A 22,500-nucleotide genomic window follows, 5' to 3' on the forward strand; every position below is an offset into this window, starting at 1 on the left:
TCTCCCCATAACCCCAACCCCACCTACCCACCTTCTCCCCATATCCCCAACCCCCACCTACCCACCTCTCCCCATATCCCCCACAACCCCACCCACCCCACCTTCTCCCCATATCCCCAACCCCACCTACCCACCTCTCCCCATACCCCAACCCCACCTACCCACCTTCTCCCCATATCCCCCAACCCCACCACCCACCTCTCCCCATATCCCCCAACCCACCCACCCACCTTCTCCCATATCCCCAACCCCACCTACCCACCTTCTCCCCATATCCCCACCCCACCTACCCACCTTCTCCCCATATCCCCCAACCCCACCTACCCACCTTCTCCCCATATCCCCAACCCCACCTACCCACCTTCTCCCCATATCCCCAACCCCACCTACCCACCTTCTCCCCATATCCCCCCAACCCCACCTACCCACCTTCTCCCCATATCCCCCAACCCCACCTACCCACCTTCTCCCCATATCCCCAACCCCACTTACCCACCTTCTCCCCATACCCCCAACCCCACCCACCCACCTTCTCCCCATATCCCCCAACCCCACCTACCCACCTTCTCCCCATATCCCCAACCCCACCTACCCACCTTCTCCCCATATCCCCAACCCCACCTACCCACCTTCTCCCCATATCCCCAACCCCACCTACCCACCTTCTCCCCATATCCCCCAACCCCACCTACCCACCTTCTCCCCATATCCCCCAACCCCACCTACCACCTTCTCCCCATATCCCCAACCCCACCTACCCACCTTCTCCCCATATCCCTCAACCCCACCTACCCACCTTCTCCCCATATCCCCCAACCCCACCTACCCACCTTCTCCCCATATCCCCAACCCCACCTACCCACCTTCTCCCCATATCCCCCAACCCCACCCACCCACCTTCTCCCCATATCCACCCACCTTCTCCCCATATCCCCAACCCCACCTACCCACCTTCTCCCCATATCCCCCAACCCCACCCACCCACCTTCTCCCCATATCCCCCAACCCCACCTACCCACCTTCTCCCCATATCCCCAACCCCACCTACCCACCTTCTCCCCATATCCCCAACCCCACCTACCCACCTTCTCCCCATATCCCCCAACCCCACCTACCCACCTTCTCCCCATATCCCCAACCCCACCTACCCACCTTCTCCCCATATCCCCCAACCCCACCTACCCACCTTCTCCCCATATCCCCCAACCCCACCTACCCACCTTCTCCCCATATCCCCCAACCCCACCTACCCACCTTCTCCCCATATCCCCCAACCCCACCTACCCACCTTCTCCCCATATCCCCCAACCCCACCCACCCACCTTCTCCCCATATCCCCCAACCCCACCTACCCACCTTCTCCCCATATCCCCAACCCCACCTACCCACCTTCTCCCCATATCCCCCAACCCCACCTACCCACCTTCTCCCCATATCCCCCAACCCCACCTACCCACCTTCTCCCCATATCCCCCAACCCCACCCACCCACCTTCTCCCCATATCCCCAACCCCACCTACCCACCTTCTCCCCATATCCCCAACCCCACCTACCCACCTTCTCCCCATATCCCCAACCCCACCTACCCATCTTCTCCCATATCGCTAAACCCCACCCACCCACCTTCTCCCCATATCCCTCAACCCCACCTACCCACCTTCACTTTCAGAGACAGCACAGGGGCTGAATGGGAAAGGACAGAGAGAGAGGGAGGGAGAGGAGGGAGAGAAGGTGGTAGCGAGAGAGAGAAGGTGGTAGAGAGAGAGAGAAGGTGGGAGAGAGGATGGGAGAAAGAGAAGGTGGGTGAGTGAAAATGGGAGAGAGAGAAGGTGAGAGAGAGAGAAGGTGGTAGAGAGAGAGAGAAGGTGAGAGAGAGAAGGTGGGTGAGTGAAAACGGGAGAGAAGGTGAGAGAGAGGATGGGAGAGAGAGAAGATGAGAGAGAGAGAAGGTGGGAGAGAGAGAAGATGAGAGAGAGAAGGTGGCAGAGAGAAAATGGGAGAGAGAGAAGGTGGTAGAGAGAGAGAGAAGGTGAGAGAGAGAGAGAGAGAAGGTGAGAGAGAGAGAGAGAGAAGGTGAGAGAGAGGATGGGAGAGAGAGAAGATGAGAGAGAGAGAGAGAGAGAGACGGTGAGAGAGAGGATGGGAGAGAGAGAAGGTGGGTGAGAGCTAGGAAGAGAGAGAGTACGGGCGAAAGGACGTCACTCCCGCGCCGACATGTCACCCTTCGCCCCTCAGGTATTTCCGGCTCGGAATAACCTTGTGTCTCTCCCTTTCCCCCCCACCCCCACCCCGTCCCCCACCTCTCCCGGATCGACCCAGGAATCAACGCCCAGGCCCGAAAGCTACAGCTCAGCCGCGCCCGGGTGACCCCGAGGGCGGCGACGGCGCAGACGGAGAGCGCGACCCTCCGCCGGAGCATCAGCGAGGCCAACCTCAGCGGGCAGCCTAAGAAGGAGAGGAAGAGCATCAAGAGCATGTTGCTGCTTGACCCTGGCGAGAGAGAGGGGCCCGAGGCCTCGGGGGCAGAGAACCAGGACCAGGACCTCACCCTCGAGCAGATGGCCCAGACCCTCGTCCGACCGCCCTCCGACCTCCCCTACTTCCTGCTCCTCCAAGGCTACGACGAGAAGCAGGTGAGATGTTCCCTCAACACTGTCCCGTCCAAGACTCCCAGGGGCACGGGGTTAGATACAGAGTAAAGCTCCCTCTACACTGTCCCCATCAAACACTCCCAGGGCAGGTACAGCACGGGGTTAGATACAGAGTGAAGTTCCCTCTACACTGTCCCATCAAACACTCCCTGGGCAGGTACAGCACGGGGTTAGATACAGAGTAAAGCTCCCTCTACACTGTCCCATCAAACACTCCCAGGGCAGGTACAGCACGGGGTCAGATACAGAGTAAAGCTCCCTCTACACTGTCCCATCAAACACTCCCAGGGCAGGTACAGCACGGGGTTAGATACAGAGTAAAGCTCCCTCTACACTGTCCCATCAAACACTCCCTGGGCAGGTAAAGCACGGGGTTAGATACAGAGTAAAGCTCCCTCTACACTGTCCCATCAAACACTCCCAGGGCAGGTACAGCGCGGGGTCAGATACAGAGTAAAGCTCCCTCTACACTGTCCCCATCAAACACTCCCAGGGCAGGTACAGCACGGGTTAGATACAGAGTAAAGCTCCCTCTAGACTATCCCATCAAACACTCCCAGGGCAGGTACAGCACGGGGTTAGATACAGAGTAAAGCTCCCTCTACACTGTCCCATCGAACACTCCCAGGGCAGGTACAGCATGGGGTTAGATACAGAGTAAAGCTCCCTCTACACTGTCCCATCAAACACTCCCAGGGCAGGTACAGCACGGGGTTAGATACAGAGTAAAGCTCCCTCTACACTGTCCCATCAAACACTCCCAGGGCAGGTACAGCACAGGTTTAGATACAGAGTAAAGCTCCCTCTACACTGTCCCATCAAACACTCCCGGGGCAGGTACAGCACGGGGTTAGATACAGAGTAAAGCTCCCTCTACACTGTCCCATCAAACACTCCCAGGGCAGCTACAGCACGGGTTAGATACAGAGTAAAGCTCCCTCTAGACTATCCCATCAAACACTCCCAGGGCAGGTATAGCACGGGGTTAGATACAGAGTAAAGCTCCCTCTACACTGTCCCATCGAACACTCCCAGGGCAGGTACAGCATGGGGTTAGATACAGAGTAAAGCTCCCTCTACACTGTCCCATCAAACACTCCCAGGGCAGGTACAGCACGGGGTTAGATACAGAGTAAAGCTCCCTCTACACTGTCCCATCAAACACTCCCAGGGCAGGTACAGCACGGGGTTAGATACAGAGTAAAGCTCCCTCTACACTGTCCCATCAAACACTCCCAGGGCAGGTACAGCACGGGGTTAGATACAGAGTAAAGCTCCCTCTACACTGTCCCATCAAACACTCCCAGGGCAGGTACAGCACGGGGTTAGATACAGAGTAAAGCTCCCTCTACACTGTCCCATCAAACACTCCCAGGGCAGGTACAGCACGGGTTAGATACAGAGTAAAGCTCCCTCTACACTGTCCCATCAAACACTCCCAGGGCAGGTACAGCACGGGGTTAGATACAGAGTAAAGCTCCCTCTACACTGTCCCATTGAACACTCCCAGGGCAGGTACAGCACGGGGTTAGATACAGAGTAAAGCTCCCTCTACACTGTCCCATCAAACACTCCCAGGGCAGGTACAGCACGGGTTAGATACAGAGTAAAGCTCCCTCTACACTGTCCCGTCAAACACTCCCAGGGCAGGTACAGCACGGGTTAGATACAGAGTAAAGCTCCCTCTACACTGTCCCATCAAACAGTCCCAGGGCAGGTACAGCACGGGTTAGATACAGAGTAAAGCTCCCTCTACACTGTCCCATCAAACACTCCCAGGGCAGGTACAGCACGGGTTAGATACAGAGTAAAGCTCTCTCTACACTGTCCCATCAAACACTCCCAGGGCAGGTACAGCACGGGGTTAGATACAGAGTAAAGCTCCCTCTACACTGTCCCAGCAAACACTCCCAGGGCAGGTACAGCACGGGTTAGATACAGAGTAAAGCTCCCTCTGCACTGTCCCATCAAACACTCCCAGGGCAGGTACAGCACAGGTTTAGATACAGAGTAAAGCTCCCTCTACACTGTCCCATCAAACAGTCCCGGGGCAGGTACAGCACGGGGTTAGATACAGAGTAAAGCTCCCTCTACACTGTCCCATCAAACACTCCCAGGGCAGGTACAGCACGGGTTAGATACAGAGTAAAGCTCCCTCTACACTGTCCCCATCAAGCACTCGCAGGGCAGGTACAGCACGGGGTTAGATACAGAGTAAAGCTCTCTCTACACTGTCCCATCAAACACTCCCAGGGCAGGTACAGCACGGGTTAGATACAGAGTAAAGCTCCCTCTACACTGTCCCATCAAACACTCCCAGGGCAGGTACAGCACGGGTTAGATACAGAGTAAAGCCCCCTCTACACTGTCCCCATCAAACACTCCCAGTGCAGGTACAGCACGGGGTTAGATACAGAGTAAAGCTCCCTCTACACTGTCCCATCAAACACTCCCAGGGCAGGTACAGCACGGGTTAGATACAGAGTAAAGCTCCCTCTACACTGTCCCATCAAACACTCCCAGGGCAGGTACAGCATGGGGTTAGATACAGAGTAAAGCTCCCTCTACACTGTCCCATCAAACACTCCCAGGGCAGGTACAGCACGGGTTAGATACAGAGTAAAGCTCCCTCTACACTGTCCCATCATACACTCCCAGGGCAGGTACAGCATGGGGTTAGACACAGAGTAAAGCCCCCTCTACACTGTCCCCATCAAGCACAATATAAGATAGTCACCAAGAAATCCAATAGGGAACTCAGGAGAAACTTCTTTACACAGAGAGTGGTGAGAATGTGGAACAAAAAGTTGGCATGCAGGTACAGCAAGAAATCAAAAACGCAAATGAAATGTTGGCCTTTATTTCAAGGGGGTTGGAGTATAAAAGCAGGGAAGTCCTGCTACAACTGTACAGGGTATTGGTGAGACCACACCTGGAGTACTGAGCACAGTTTTGACCTCCTTATTTAAGGAAGGATATACTTGCATTGGAGGCAGTTCAGAGACGATTCACGAGGTTGATTCCGGAGATGAGGGGGTTGACTTATGAGGAAAGGTTGAGCAGGTTGGGCCTCTACTCATTGGAGTTTAGAAGAACGAGAGGTGATCTTATTGAAACATATAGGATACTGAGGGGGCTCGACAAGGTAGATGCGGAGAGGATGTTTCCCCTCGTGGGGAAATCTAGAACTCGGGGGCACAGTCTCAGAATAAAGGGTCGCCCTTTTAGGACTGAGACGAGGAGGAATTTCTTCTCTCAGAGGGTCGTAAATCTGTGGAATTCTCTGCCCCAGAGAGCTGTGGAGGCTGGGTCATTAAATACATTTAAGGTGGAGATAGACAGATTTTTGCAAGATAAGGGAGTGAAGGGTTATGGGGAGCGGGCAGGGCTTTGAGCCCAAGATCAGCCACGATCTCTGTTGTATCCTGAAAAGTGGACCTGGTGTTGTGCCAGGTCGACACTTAACCCTTTCCCCCTCAGAGCGGACTAAGTGATATACAGAGTCGACGCTTAGCTTTGGTGCAGATGACAGACTTCGAGTGAAGGATGGTTCAAAACGGTCTTTATTCACAGGCCTGGGGAGAACCTTCTGAGACCCCTCTCAGATCCGACTCCACCGATTCCCTAGCAACAATCACAGTTATACAAAAAATCAAACCCCTGCCCCAGGGGCGGGGGTAAAGCTTATCAGCATATACAGAGCTATAGCTAAATGGCAATTATAAACCGTGACATTTCATCTTTTTGCCGCCCACAAATCCCACATTTCTGTTATCGGTCGGTCCCGTTACCCTCCTGTGACCGTGGGCCTCATCTTAATTGCTCTACAACCATCCATTTGCCCGTAGCCAGGTGGTTTTGCTTGTTACATGTTTTCGTAAGCTAACAGTCCTCGTTAAGGCGTGCAAAGCATAGACTTTTGGCCTCATCTCGGGTTACCTCTGCAAAGCAAGCACATTCTGATTAGTCCCACCATACTTTGAAGAATAGAACCCTGTTGTGATTTACAACAAACGAATTCTTACGTGCGTTATCTCGCATATGTGTTGCCTCGCCTGGCCAAACAGACATCCTCCTCAATCTTCCCATGAGTTGTTCTGCAGTTTAATCTCTCAGCATTTGAAGTCACTTAATCATGTTTTAAAACTTAGCTGGGTAAAGGCAATATACAGACCTCTATATCGTTTAACTCAGGGTAAGAACATAAGAAATAGGAGCAGGAGTAGGCCAATCGGCCCCTCGAGCCTGCTCCGCCATTCAATAAGATCATGGCTGATCTGATCCTAACCGCCAATCTACTATCACAGAACCATCTCCTGAATCTAACAGAATTAGACACACGAAATAGGAGCAGGATCAGGCTACACGGCCCCTGGGCCCGCTCCGCTACCCACAGGGCCATGACCGATCCGAACCTAGACTCATGTCCAAATTCCTGCCCGCTCCCCGTAACCCTTAATTCCCTTTACTTCTAGGAAACTGTCTATTTCTGTTTTAAATTTATGTAATGATGTAGTTTCTACAGCTTTTTGGGGCAGCATATTCCATGGACCTACCACCCTCTGAGTGAAGTAGTTCCTCCTCATCTCAGTTTTGAAAGAGCAGCCCCTTATTCTAAGACTATGCCCCCTAGTTCTAGTTTCACCCATTATCTGGAACATCCTCCCCGCATCCACCCGATCCAACCCCTTCACAATCTTATATGTTTCAATAAGATCGCCTCTCATTCTTCTGAACTCCAATGAGTAGAGTCCCAATCTACTCAACCTCTCCTCATATGTCCATCCCCTCATCCCCGGGATTAACCAAGTGAACCTTCTTTGTACTGACTCGAGAGCAAGTATGTCTTTTCTTAAGTATGGACACCAAAACTGTATGCAGTATTCCAGGTGCGGTCTCACCAATACCTTGTACAACTGAAGCAATACCTCCCTATTTTTATATTCTATCCCCCTAGCAATGAAAGCCAACATTCCATTGGCCTTCTTAATCACTTGCTGCACCTGCATACTAACCTTTTGAGTTTCGTGCACCAGGACCCCCAGATCCCTTTGTACTTCAGTACTTTCCAGTTTCTTGCCATTAAGATAATAACTTGCTCTACGATTTTTCCTGCCAAAGTGCATAACCTCACACTTTCCAGTATTGTATTCCATCTGCCAAATCTCTGCCCACTTACTTAGCCTGTCTATGTCCCCTTGCAGGTTTTTTATGTCCTCCTCACTCACTACTTTCTCTCCCATCTTAGTATCATCTGCAAACTTTGATATGTTACACTCGGTCCCCTCCTCCAAATCGTTAATATAGATTGTAAAGAGTTGGGGACCCAGCACTGACCCCTGTGGAACACCACTAGTTACTGATTGCCAGTCTGAGAATGAACCATTTATCCCAACTCTCTGCCTTCTGTTAGATAGCCAATCCTCTATCCATGCCAGAATATTACCCCCAATCCCGTGATTTTTTATCTTAAGCAATAATCTTTTGTGTGGCACCTTGTCAAATGCCTTTTGGAAGTCTAAATACACTACGTCCACTGGTTCCCCTTTATCCACCCTATATGTTACTTCCTCAAAGAACTCCAGCAAATTTGTCAAACATGACTTCCCCTTCATAAAACCATGCTGACTTTGTCCTATTAAATTATGATTATCCAAATGTCCTGTTACTGTCTCCTTAATAATGGACTCCAAAATTTTACCTACCACAGATGATAGGCTAACCGGTCTATAGTTTCCAGCCTTCTGTCTACTGCCCTTTTTAAATAAGGGCGTTACATTAGCAGTTTTCCAGTCTGCCGGGACCTTTGCTGAGTGCTGCATTGGTGCTGCATTATACATATTCTAACATTAAAACTAAATTATACATATTCTAACATACAAACTAAGGTACAATAGTAATTTGGCTACTTCAATCTCATTGAATGGCGGAGCAGGCTCGAGGGGCCAAGTGGCCTATTCCTGCTCCCATTTCTTATGTTCTTATGGATGAAGGGAAGTGTATAGATGCATTTAAGGGGAGGTTGGATAAGCATATGAGGGAGAAGGGAATAGAGGGTTACGCTGATAGAGTTGGATGAGGAAAGATGGGAGGAGGCTCGAGTGGAGCATAAAGGCCGGAATGGACTGGTTGGGAAGAATAGCCTGTTTCTGTGCCGTACGTAACCCTGTGCAATCTTCTCCTCCGCAGGATCTGGTGCTGCACCTGATGGGCAGCAAGAAGCACGTCTTTGGACGGGGGAGCAGGGCAGCGGGCGGCAGCGGAGGGGAGCGCGTGGACACGGCCCTGTGCGCCCCCGACATCCTGCCCCGCCACTGCTGCGTGCGGCGGGTCGAGTACCCGGGGCGGCGGGCGGCGGCGCTCGTCCGGGCCTACAGAGGGGCCCGGGTCACTCGCAACGGGGGCTTGCTGCAGACGGAGTCGGAGCTCTTCCCCGGCGACCTGCTGGGCCTGGGCGAGCACGTCCTGCTGATGTACAAGGACCCCCGGGCCTCCAGCTCCTGGCCGGCCTGGCTCCCGGCCCCCGCCTGCCCCCGGGGCCTGCGGGAGGCCTTCTCCTGCCTGATGTGCGGCCGGGCCCTGCAGGAGGACCAAGAGGCCCTGCGGGCCTACCTGGGCAGCCGGGAGCTGGTGCTGAGGTACAGGCCGGAGGAGGAGGAGGAAGGGCGGCTGCTGGAGGAGATCGTGGGCCGGGCCGGATGCCACGACGACGGCGAGGGCGGCGACCACTTCAAGCTGGCTCCGGCCTACCTCTTCGCCATTTGCGTCCAGTATTCGGTCGACGTGCTGGAGCCCCGCCACCTGCCCACTCTGCTGCTGAAGATCGCCAACCTGCTCAAGACAGCGACCTGGGTGAGTAGGAGGCTTGCATTGCAGGAGGGGAGGAGGCCCATTCAGCCCCTCGAGCCTGTTACACAGGAACAGGAGAAGGTCCATTCAGCCCCCTCGAGCCTGTTACACAGGAACAGGAGGAGGTCCATTCAGCCCCTCGAGCCTGTTACACAGGAGCAGGAGGAGGCCCATTCAGCCCCCTCGAGCCTGTTACACAGGAACAGGAGGAGGCCCATTCAGCCCCTCGAGCCTGTTACACAGGAACAGGAGAAGGTCCATTCAGCCCCCTCGAGCCTGTTACACAGGAACAGGAGGAGGTCCATTCAGCCCCTCGAGCCTGTTACACAGGAGCAGGAGGAGGCCCATTCAGCCCCCTCGAGCCTGTTACACAGGAACAGGAGGAGGCCCATTCAGCCCCCTCGAGCCTGTTACACAGGAACAGGAGGAGGCCCATTCAGCCCCCTCGAGCCTGTTACACAGGAACAGGAGGAGGCCCATTCAGACCCCTCGAGCCTGTTACACAGGAACAGGAGGAGGTCCATTCAGCCCCTTGAGCCAGTTACACAGAATAGTAGATGCATTGCTGGTCACCTTCCAACATTCGATGGAATCTGGAACAGTACCCATGGATTGGAGGGTAGCTAATGTCACCCCACTATTCAAAAAAGGTGGTAGAGAGAAAACGGGGAATTATAGTCCGGTTAGCCTGACATCGGTAGTGGGGAAAATGCTAGAGTCCATTATAAAAGATGTAATAGCAGAACACTTGGGAAACAGTGACAGGATCGGGCAAAGTCAACATGAATTTACAAAAGGTAAATCGTGCTTGACTAATCTACTGGAATTTTTTGAGGATGTAACTGGTAGAATAGATAAGGGAGAACCAGTGGATGTGGTGTATTTGGAATTTCAGAAGGCTTTCGATAAGGTCCCGCATAAGAGATTAGCGTGAAAAGTTAAGGCACATGGGATTGGGGGCAAGGTACTGACTTGGATAGAGAACTGGTTGGCAAACAGGAAGCAAAGAGTTGGAATAAACGGGTCTTTTTCCGAGTGGCAGGCAGTGACTAGTGGGGTACCGCAGGGATCGGTGCTCGGACCCCAGTTATTCACAATATATGTTAATGATCTAGACAAGGGAACTCGATGTAATATCTCCAAATTTGCAGACGACACAAAGCTGGGTGGGCGTGTGTGCTGTGAGGAGGATGCCGAGAAACTCCAGTATGATTTGGACAGGTTGGGTGATTGGGCAGATGCATGGCAGATGCAGTATAATGTGGATAAATGCGAGGTTATCCACTTTGGTGGCAAAAACAGGAAGACAGATTATTATCTGAATGGCAATAGATTGGGAGAAGGGGAAGTGCGACAAGACCTGGGTGTCCTTGTGCACCAGTCGCTGAAGGTAAGCATGCAGGTGCAGCAGGCGGTTAAGAAGGCAAATGGTATGTTGGCCTTCGTAGCGAGAGGGTTTGAGTACAGGAACAAGGATGTCTTGCTGCAGTTGTACAGGGCCTTGGTGAGACCACACCTTGAGTATTGTGTGCAGTTTTGGTCACCTTATCTGAGGAAGGATGTTCTTGCCATGGAGGGAGTGCAGCGAAGATTCACCAGGCTGATACCTGGGATGGCAGGAATGACGTATGAAGAGAGATTGTGTCGATTGGGCTTATACTCACTGGAGTTTAGAAGAATGAGAGGGGATCTCATTGAAACTTATAAAATTCTAACAGGACTAGACAGACTAGATGCAGGAAGGATGTTCCCGATGGCCGGGGAGTCCAGAACCAGGGGTCACAGTCTAAGGATAAGGGGTAAGCCATTTAGGACTGAGATGAGGAGGAATTTCTTCACCCAGAGAGTGGTGAACCTGTGGAATTCTCTACCACAGAAGGCAGTTGAGGCCAATTCATTAAATATATTCAAGAAGGAGTTGGATATATTTCTTAAGGCTAAAGGGATCAAGGGATATGGGGAGAAGGCAGGGACAGGGTACTGAATTTGGATGATCAGCCATGATCGCATTGAATGGCGGAGCGGGCTCGAGGGGCCGAATGGCCGACTCCTGCTCCTATCTTCTATGTTTCTATGAGCATTGAGACGGGAGGTCTGCTAACGCTTTGATGTTGCCTTCCAGGAGAAGATTAAAGAAATCGGAGAGAAACAACCTGAAAAGTAAGGCCAGGATTGCAAACGTTGACATCGTTACGTCTGATTGGTTCGTCTTTGGTCCCTTGCCACCAAGACCATTCCCGCGCCACCGACCCCGTCGCGCTCCCCAGGCAGCTGATGGCGCGGCTGCCAATGGCGGACTGATTAAAATCGGGGCTGCGCCAGAGCACAGAATTGGAGGAGCGCAGAGATCTCGGAGGGTTGTAGGGGCTGGAGGAGGTTACAGAGATAGGGAGGGGGCGAGGGACCATGGAGGGATTTGAACAGGAGGATGAGAATTGTAGGGCTGGAGGAGGTTACAGAGATAGGGAGGGGGCGAGGGGCCATGGAGGGATTTGAACAGGAGGATGAGAATTGTAGGGGCTGGAGGAGGTTACAGAGATAGGGAGGGGGCGAGGGGCCATGGAGGGATTTGAACAGGAGGATGAGAATTGTAGGGCTGGAGGAGGTTACAGAGATAGGGAGGGGGCGAGGGGCCATGGAGGGATTTGAACAGGAGGATGAGAATTGTAGGGGCTGGAGGAGGTTACAGAGATAGGGAGTGGGCGAGGGCCATGGAGGGATTTGAACAGGAGGATGAGAATTGTAGGGGCTGGAGGAGGTTACAGAGATAGGGAGGGGGGCGAGGGCCATGGAGGGATTTGAACAGGAGGATGAGAATTGTAGGGGCTGGAGGAGGTTACAGAGATAGGGAGGGGGCGAGGGGCCATGGAGGGATTTGAACAGGAGGATGAGAATTGTAGGGGGGTGGAGGAGGTTATAGAGATAGGGAGGGGGCGAGGGGCCATGGAGGGATTTGAACAGGAGGATGAGAATTGTAGGGACTGGAGGAGGTTACAGAGATAGGGAGGGGGCGAGGGGCCATGGAGGGATTTGAACAGGAGGATGAGAATTGTAGGGCTGGAGGAGGTTACAGAGATAGGGAGGGGGCGAGGGGCCATGGAGGGATTTGAACAGGAGGATGAGAATTGTAGGGGTTGGAGGAGGTTACAGAGATAGGGAGGGGGGCGAGGGCCATGGAGGGATTTGAACAGGAGGATGAGAATTGTAGGGGCTGGAGGAGATTACAGAGATAGGGAGGGGACGAGGGCCATGGAGGGATTTGAACAGGAGGATGAGAATTGTAGGGCTGGAGGAGGTTACAGAGATAGGGAGGGGGCGAGGGCCATGGAGGGATTTGAACAGGAGGATGAGAATTGTAGGGCTGGAGGAGGTTACAGAGATAGGGAGGCGGCGAGGGGCCATGGAGGGATTTGAACAGGAGGATGAGAATTGTAGGGGCTGGAGGAGGTTACAGAGATAGGGAGGGGGCGAGGGGCCGTGGAGGGATTTGAACAGGAGGATGAGAATTGTAGGGGCTGGAGGAGGTTACAGAGATAGGGAGGGGGCGAGGGGCCATGGAGGGATTTGAACAGGAGGATGAGAATTGTAGGGGTTGGAGGAGGTTACAGAGATAGGGAGGGGGGCGAGGGGCCATGGAGGGATTTGAACAGGAGGATGAGAATTGTAGGGGTTGGAGGAGGTTACAGAGATAGGGAGGGGGGCGAGGGGCCATGGAGTGATTTGAAGAGGATGGATAGTTTGGAAGAGCCTTTCACAGCCCCAGGACGTCCCAAAGCACTTTACAGCCAATGAAGACCTTCATTTGAAGGGTTGTAATGTGGGAAACGCGGCAGCCAATTTGCGCACAGCAAGCTCCCACAAAAAGCAATGTGATAATGACCAGATAATCTGTTTTTGTGATACTGGTTGAGGGATAAATCTTGGCCCCAGGACACCGGGGAGAGCTCCCGCCTGCCCTTCTTCCAATAGTGACCATGGGATCTTTTACGTCCACCTGAGAGAGCAGACGGGGCCTCGGTTTAACGTCTCATCTGAAAGACGGCCCCTCCGACAGTGCAGCACTCCCTCAGGACTGGCACCGGGGAGTGTGGGCCTGGATTATGGGGCTCGAGTCCTAGAGTATATACATCTACCTCCGACAGTGCAGCGCTCCCTGAGTCTGGCACCGGGGAGTGTGGGCCTGGATTATGGGGCTCGAGTCCTAGAGTATATACATCTACCTCCGACAGTGCAGCGCTCCCTCAGTACTGGCACCGGGGAGTGTGGGCCTGGATTATGGGGCTCGAGTCCTAGAGTATATACATCTACCTCCGACAGTGCAGCGCTCCCTCAGTACTGGCACCGGGGAGTGTGGGCCTGGATTATGGGGCTCGAGTCCTAGAGTATATACATCTACCTCCGACAGTGCAGCACTCCCTCAGTACTGGCACCAGGGAGTGTGGGCCTGGATTATGGGGCTCGAGTCCTAGAGTATATACATCTACCTCCGACAGTGCAGCACTCCCTCAGTACTGGCACCGGGGAGTGTGGGCCTGGATTATGGGGCTCGAGTCCTAGAGTATATACATCTACCTCCGACAGTGCAGCGCTCCCTCAGTACTGGCACCGGGGAGTGTGGGCCTGGATTATGGGGCTCGAGTCCTAGAGTATATACATCTACCTCCGACAGTGCAGCGCTCCCTCAGTACTGGCACCGGGGAGTGTGGGCCTGGATTATGGAGCTCGAGTCCTAGAGTATATACATCTACCTCCGACAGTGCAGCGCTCCCTCAGTACTGGCACCGGGGAGTGTGGGCCTGGATTATGGAGCTCGAGTCCTAGAGTATATACATCTACCTCCGACAGTGCAGCACTCCCTCAGTACTGGCACCGGGGAGTGTGGGCCTGGATTATGGGGCTCGAGTCCTAGAGTATATACATCTACCTCCGACAGTGCAGCGCTCCCTCAGTACTGGCACCGGGGAGTGTGGGCCTGGATTATGGGGCTCGAGTCCTAGAGTATATACATCTACCTCCGACAGTGCAGCACTCCCTCAGTACTGGCACCGGGGAGTGTGGGCCTGGATTATGGAGCTCGAGTCCTAGAGTATACACATCTACCTCCGACAGTGCAGCGCTCCCTCAGTACTGGCACCGGGGAGTGAGGGCCTGGATTATGGAGCTCGAGTCCTAGAGTATATACATCTACCTCCGACAGTGCAGCACTCTCTCAGTACTGGCACCGGGGAGTGTGGGCCTGGATTATGGGGCTCGAGTCCTAGAGTATATACATCTACCTCCGACAGTGCAGCGCTCTCTCAGTACTGGCACCGGGGAGTGTGGGCCTGGATTATGGGGCTCGAGTCCTAGAGTAGATACATCTACCTCCGACAGTGCAGCGCTCTCTCAGTACTGGCACCGGGGAGTGTGGGCCTGGATTATGGGGCTCGAGTCCTAGAGTATATACTTCTACCTCCGACAGTGCAGCACTCCCTCAGTACTGGCACCGGGGAGTGTGGGCCTGGATTATGGGGCTCGAGTCCTAGAGTAGATACATCTACCTCCGACAGTGCAGCGCTCTCTCAGTACTGGCACCGGGGAGTGTGGGCCTGGATTATGGAGCTCAAGTCCTAGAGTATATACATCTACCTCCGACAGTGCAGCACTCCCTCAGTACTGGCACCGGGGAGTGTGGGCCTGGATTATGGTGCTCGAGTCCTAGAGTAGATACATCTACCTCCGACAGTGCAGCGCTCTCTCAGTACTGGCACCGGGGAGTGTGGGCCTGGATTATGGGGCTCGAGTCCTAGAGTATATACATCTACCTCCGACAGTGGAGCACTCCCTCAGTACTGGCACCGGGGAGTGTGGGCCTGGATTATGGGGCTCGAGTCCTAGAGTATATACATCTACCTCCGACAGTGGAGCACTCCCTCAGTACTGGCACCGGCGAGTGTGGGCCTGTATTATGGGGCTCGAGTCCTAGAGTATATACATCTACCTCCGACAGTGCAGCACTCCCTCAGTACTGGCACCGGGGAGTGTAGGCCTGGATTATGGAGATCGAGTCCTGGAGTATATACATCTACCTCCGACAGTGCAGCACTCCCTCAGTACTGGCACCGGGGAGTGTGGGCCTGGATTATGGGGCTCGAGTCCTAGAGTATATACATCTACCTCCGACAGTGCAGCGCTCGCTCAGTACTGGCACCGGGGAGTGTGGGCCTGGATTATGGGGCTCGAGTCCTAGAGTATATACATCTACCTCCGACAGTGCAGCGCTCCCTCAGTACTGGCACCGGGGAGTGTGGGCCTGGATTATGGGGCTCAAGTCCTAGAGTATATACATCTACCTCCGACAGTGCAGCGCTCCCTCAGTACTGGCACCGGGGAGTGTGGGCCTGGATTATGGGGCTCGAGTCCTAGAGTATATACATCTACCTCCGACAGTGCTGCGCTCCCTCAGTACTGGCATCGGGGAGTGTGGGCCTGGATTATGAGGCTCAAGTCCTGGAGTATATCCATCTACCTCCGACAGTGCAGCGCTCCCTCAGTACTGGCACCGGGGAGTGTGGGCCTGGATTATGGGGCTCGAGTCCTAGAGTATATACATCTACCTCCGACAGTGCAGCGCTCCCTCAGTACTGGCACCGGGGGAGTGTGGGCCTGGATTATGGGGTTCGGGTCTCTGGAGTGGGGGCTCAAACCCACGACCTTCAGACTCGGAGCGTTGGGGGTTAGAGTTTCAAATAATTTTAATTCAGTAATGTCAGTGTCTGTTGCAGTGTTTAACCCAGTTAACCCACCCCCACTTCTCTCTCCAGCCTGTCACAGGAGGGCGAGCAGCCCCCCGTACGTGGGATGGAGGACGTGACCTCCGACTTGCGACCCCTCATGTTCTGGATGTCCAACGCCATCGAGCTGCTGAACTTTGCCCAGAGGAAGGTTGCGGAGATGGAGAAGGAGTGGGAGAGCACGCATACCGAGGGTAGGTGAATGGGCAGCGGGCCACACGTCATACAGCACCCAGCTCCGTGCTCCTCTCTCTGTGTGTCTCTCTGTCTCTCTCTGTCTGTCTCTGTCTCTCTCTCTGTCTGTCTCTCTCTCTCTCTCTGTCTCTCTCTCTGTCTCTCTCTCTGTCTCTGTAGGAATTACTAAAAGGGGATGGGGTTATTGTCTCTGGCCAGTCAGAAGCCTTTGAGCTGCTCCAGAGCCCCGTGCGGTTTCAAAGCGCTCCCCTATTCCTGGTTCTGACCGCCGGACTTATTCGGTAGCGATGTCGACAGAAAACGAGACTCATGGTTGGGTGCAAAATAGACCAGTAATTATTGAAACAAAAAGAAACAACTTAAAATAATGAATACAACACACCTGTGCTCGATACAGCACTTTTACTTAACACAATACACTTGTTATCCACTACAGCACTCTTTTGCTTAATGCAACACTCGTTTACTTAAATACAGCACTTTTAATACAGTACACTTGGTGTCTACTACAGCACTCTTCTGCTTAGTAGAACACCCCTTTACTTAAATGCAGCACTTTTGATACAGTGCACTTGGCGTCTACTACAGCACCCTTCTGCTTAGTAGAACACCCCTTTACTTAAATGCAACAATTTGAATACAGTACACTAAGGCCTAGAAATTGGGTTGGGGCGCCAAAGTGGCGCAAAAGTCACCTGAGCGCAGGATTTAGCGCAGCGCTCGGAGTGATACCGATCGCCAGAAATTCAGTTTCAGTGCCTCTCGAGGGACACGGGGCGAGGCTCGAGGCGCTCCGCGTCCCTCTTCGGGCGCTGAAACTGATTATCGCAGCGCAACGTGCCGCAGCGCCACACGCTGCGGCACGGCACGCTGCGGTACTGCAGGCCTTCCTCCCACTGTTCAGGGGGAGGTGCCTGCAACAGCGCAATCCCCGCTCGCGAGTGCCGGCAAATGAGCCCGGCACCAAGGAGACGTGCCGGGCTCTCGGGAAACAACCGGCAATGCCGCGGGGGGGGGGGGTTAGGAGGCCGGGGACGGAGGTGCAGGCAGGCCGCCGCCGAAAAGGCGGCCGCCCCGCACCTCCACCTTAACTTGCGCTGCTGCCGGCACAGTAAGGCCCCGTGAACCGGGCGCGGGTAGCGAGCGGCGCCACTGCGGCGTTCGCTACCAAATATCGCGAACGGGGCACGAATGGGGTGCTGCGCACACCGATGACATCATCGGTGGCGGCGCAGCGCAAATGCCTAACGCCACCATTAGCGCCCCTACTGAATATCGCCGGAGACGCAGCCAGTGGCGCTACAGCCACTGACTGCCTCTTTAGGCGCTAACAGGTGGCGCTACTCACCCAATTTCTCCCCCTAAGTGTCTACTACAGCACTCTTCTGCTTAGTACAACACTGTTACTTAATAGGGGAGGAGAAAACAGACACAACGAGGGAAAATTGACTAAAATTACAGTTTAACAAAATTCCCCTTAATTCCCACCCCTTAATACCTATTCTAAGTTGCCTTGTAATGGGCCAGAAATGTATGCTCGCCAGTGAAACGTCTGCTCCGTGCCCTTGCGGTGTTAGATCCTTCACCACCCCGAAAATGGAAATACCCCAGTGTTCAAAAGTAACTGCTGGTATTCCACTCCCTTGGGCGGGCTCCTGAGTTGTAGATGGGGCATGGAGGTGAGGCTGCAGAGAGAGAGAGAGATGGCTTCTTGAGAAGCTATCTTATACCCCATTTGGGGCCGAAATCTTCCCGCCCAAATCCAGATGTATCTGGGCTGAACAAAAGGAATCCAAACTGTCCCCATTGACTGTGATGGGGTTTGGCTAAATCCTTTGTCAGCCATCTTTGATTTTCCTTTTCATATGCACACAGGCTGTGTGGTGTCTTCTGCCACGAGGTCGGACAGCCATCTTTGATTATCCTTTTCACAGCACACACACAGGTTGCCTTTCAAGTCCTTTTTGTCAGCCCGTGCTTTGCAGAGAGACTGTCTTTTGTCTTCTGTCACGAGGTCTGACGGCCATTTTGATGCCCTGGATATTTAAAGGTATATTCTACCCAGGTTATCTTTAATCAAAAAATATAATCTCCGGCTGTAGAAATTTCGGAAATTCTTGCGAAATCTTACATCTCTCTCTCTGTCTCTCTCTCTGTCTCTCTTTCTCTCTCTGTCTCTCTCTCTGTCTCTCTCTCTCTCTGTCTTTCTTTCTCTGTCTCTCTGTCTCTCTCTGTCTCTCTTTCTCTCTCTGTCTCTCTCTCTGTCTTTGTCTCTCTCTGTCTCTCTCTCTGTCTTTGTCTATCTCTCTCTCCCTCACTGTCTTTTTTTCTCTGTCTCTCTCTCTTGCTCTCTGTCTCGCACTCTCTCACTTTCTCTCTCTGTGTGTGTCTCTCTCTCTCTCTGTCTCTCTCTCTCTCTCTCCGTGTGTCTCTCTTTCTCTCTCTCTCTCTCTCTCTCTCTGTCTGTCTCTCTCTCTCTGTCTCTCTTTCTGTCTGTCTCTCTCTGTCTGTCTCTCTCTCTCTCTCTGTCTATCTCTCTCTGTCTCTCTCTGTCTCTCTCTCTCTCACTTTCTCTCTCTCTCTCTCTCTCTCTCACTCTCTCTCTGTCTCGCACTCTCACTTTCTCTCTCACTGTCTCTCTCTCTCTGTCTCTCTCTCTTTCTCTCTCCATGTCTCTCTCTTTCTCTGTCTCTCTGTCTCTGTCTGTCTCTCTCTCTGTCTATCTCTCTCTGTCTCTCTCTCTGCCTCTCTCTGTCTCTCTCTGTCTATCTCTCTCTCTCTGTCTATCTCTCTCTGTCTCTCTCTCTGTCTCTCTCTCTCTCTCGCTCTCCGTCTCTCTCTCTCTCTCTGTCTCTCTCTCTCTCTGCCTCTCTCTGTCTCTCTCTCTCTCTGTGTCTCTCTGTCTATCTCTCTCTGTCTGTCTATCTCTCTCTGTCTCTCTCTCTGCCTCTCTCTATCTCTCTCTCTCTCTCTCTCTGTCTCGTGTTGGTCGGTTTGATTGGTGCAGTGCTGTTTTCACGGTGTCTCTTGTTCCTCTGCTAACTTCTGTTCCAGCAGGTTTCTCCCATGATCCCATGCTGTCCACAGACTTTGAATCGTGCGAGGAGGCCATGGTCTTACTGGACGAGGTTATCATGTACACCTTCCAGCAGTGCGTGTACTACCTCACCAAGGTCTGTGCACGTGTCGCATCTCTTCACTCCATTACATCATCAGAATCCGCATTACCTCATCAGTGTGTGTATTACATCGTCAGGATGTGTATTACATCATCAGACTGTATTGCATCATCAGTGTGTGCATTACATCATCAGTGTGTGCATTAAATCATCAGAATGTGTATTACATCATCAGAATGTGTATTACATCATCAGTGTGTGCATTACATCATCAGTGTGTGCATTAAATCATCAGAATGTGTATTACATCATCAGAATGTGTATTACATCATCAGTGTGTGCATTACCTCATCAGAATGTGTATTACATCATCAATGTTTGTATTACATCATCACTGTTTGTATTACATGATCAGAATGTGTATTACATCATCAGAATGTGTATTACATCATCAGAATGTTTATTATATCATCAGCATGTGCATTACATCATCAGAATGTGCATTACATCATCGGTGTTTGTATTACATCATCAGAATGTGTATTACATCATCAGAATGTGTATTATATCATCAGAATGTGCATTACATCATCAGTGTTTGAATTACATCATCAGAATGTGTATTATATCATCAGTATGTGCATTACCTCATCAGAATGTGTAATACATCATCACTGTTTGTATTACATCATCAGAATGTGTATTATATCATCAGTGTGTGCATTACATCATCAGTGTTTGTATTACATCAGAGTTTGTATTACATCATCATAATGTGAATTACATCATCAGAATGTGCATTACATCATCAGTGTGTGCATTACATCATCATTATGTGTATTACATCATCAGTGTGTGCATTATATAATCAGGATATGTATTACATTATGAGTGTTTGTTTTACATCATCCAAATGTGCATTACATCATCAGAATGTGTATTACATCATTAGTATGTGTATTACATCATCAGTATGTGTATTACCTCATCTGAATGAGCATTACATCATCAGAATGTGCATTACCTCATCTGAATGAGCATTACATCATCAGAATGTGCATTACCTCATCAGAATGTGTATTACATCATCAGTGTGTGCATTACATCATCATTATGTGTATTACATCATCAGTGTGTGCATTATATAATCAGGATATGTATTACATTATGAGTGTTTGTTTTACATCATCCAAATGTGCATTACATCATCAGAATGTGTATTACATCATTAGTATGTGTATTACATCATCAGTATGTGTATTACCTCATCTGAATGAGCATTACATCATCAGAATGTGCATTACCTCATCAGAATGTGTATTACATCATCAGTGTGTGCATTACATCATCATTATGTGTATTACATCATCAGTGTGTGCATTATATAATCAGGATATGTATTACATTATGAGTGTTTGTTTTACATCATCCAAATGTGCATTACATCATCAGAATGTGTATTACATCATTAGTATGTGTATTACATCATCAGTATGTGTATTACCTCATCTGAATGAGCATTACATCATCAGAATGTGCATTACCTCATCAGAATGTGTATTACATCATCAGTGTGTGTATTACATCATCAGTATGTGTATTACCTCATCTGAATGAGCATTACATCATCAGAATGTGCATTACATCATCAGTTAGAGATGGGCAATAAATGCTGGCCTTGCCAGCAACACCTACATCCCATAAACAATTTTTTTTAAGTATGTGTTTTACATTATCAGAATGTGCATTACATCATCAGTATGTGTATTACATCATCAGTATGTGCATTACATCATCAGAATGTGCATTACATCACCAGAATGTGCATTACATCCTCAGTATGTGTATTACATCATCAGTATGTGTATTACATCATCAGTATGTGCATTACATCCTCAGTACGTGTATTACAACATCAGTATGTGCATTACATCATCAGAATGTGCATTACATCATCAGAATGTGCATTACATCATCGGGGTGTGCATTACATCATCAGTATGTGCATTACATCCTCAGTGTGTGTATTACATCATCAATGTTTGTATTACATCATCAGAATGTGCATTACATCATCAGGATGTGCATTACATCATCAGAATGTGCATTACATCCTCAGTCTGTGCATTACCTCATCAATACATCGCCCGGTGTGAAACAGAACCCCACACAGAGCAGGAAAGTCCCAGGCTCCATCGCCGGCCTGTGATGAGGGAGCCGGTCGGTCTCACCCGGTGCGGCACTGAGACCCACACCCAGAGCAGGAAAGGCCCCCTGGCTCCAATCCCGGTCTGTACTGAGCGAGCCGGTCTCACCCAGTGCGGTACAGAGCCCCCACACACACAGCAGGAAAGGCCCAGGCTCCATCCCCGGCCTGTACTGAGCGAGCCGGTCTCACCCAGTGCGGTACCGAGACCCACACCCAGAGCAAATAAACGGCTCTTTTTCCGAGTGGCAGGCAGTGACTAGTGGGGTACCACAGGGATCGGTCCTTGGACTCCAGCTATTCACAATATATATTAATGATCTAGACGGGGGAACTAGATGTAATATCTCCAAGTTTGCAGATGACACAAAGCTGGGTGGGCGTGTGTGCTGTGAGGAGGATGCCGAGAAACTCCAGTACGATTTGGACAGGTTGGGCGATTGGGCAGATGCATGGCAGATGCAGTATAATGTGGATAAATGCGAGGTTATCCACTTTGGTGGCAAAAACAGGAAGGCAGATTATTATCTGAACAGCAATGGATTGGGAGAAGGGGAAGTGCAACGAGACCTGGGTGTCCTTGTGCACCAGTCGCTGAAGGTAAGCATGTAGGTGCAGCAGGTGGTTCAGAAGGCAAATGGTATGTTGGCCTTCGTAGCGAGAGGATTCGAGTACAGGAACAAGGATGTCTTGCTGCAGTTGTACAG

General features: G+C 51.6%; 1 protein-coding gene across 1 annotated transcript in view; it reads left to right on the forward strand.

The window, feature by feature from the left end:
- The window catches only part of rasip1 (Ras interacting protein 1), a 41,962-nt gene that overhangs the window by 4,878 nt on the left and 14,584 nt on the right, over positions 1-22,500 (forward strand). Inside the window, 5 exon segments of the mRNA XM_085979360.1 lie at positions 2,320-2,633; positions 8,841-9,503; positions 11,623-11,660; positions 16,304-16,467; positions 19,526-19,641. Of these exon segments, the coding sequence (XP_085835486.1) occupies positions 2,320-2,633; positions 8,841-9,503; positions 11,623-11,660; positions 16,304-16,467; positions 19,526-19,641 (1,295 nt within the window).

The sequence above is a fragment of the Somniosus microcephalus genome, unplaced genomic scaffold, assembly GCF_052327205.1.
Source record: "Somniosus microcephalus isolate GS21.2 unplaced genomic scaffold, FLI_Smic_1.0 unresolved_chr9, whole genome shotgun sequence".
Classification (NCBI taxonomy): Eukaryota; Metazoa; Chordata; class Chondrichthyes; order Squaliformes; family Somniosidae; genus Somniosus; species Somniosus microcephalus.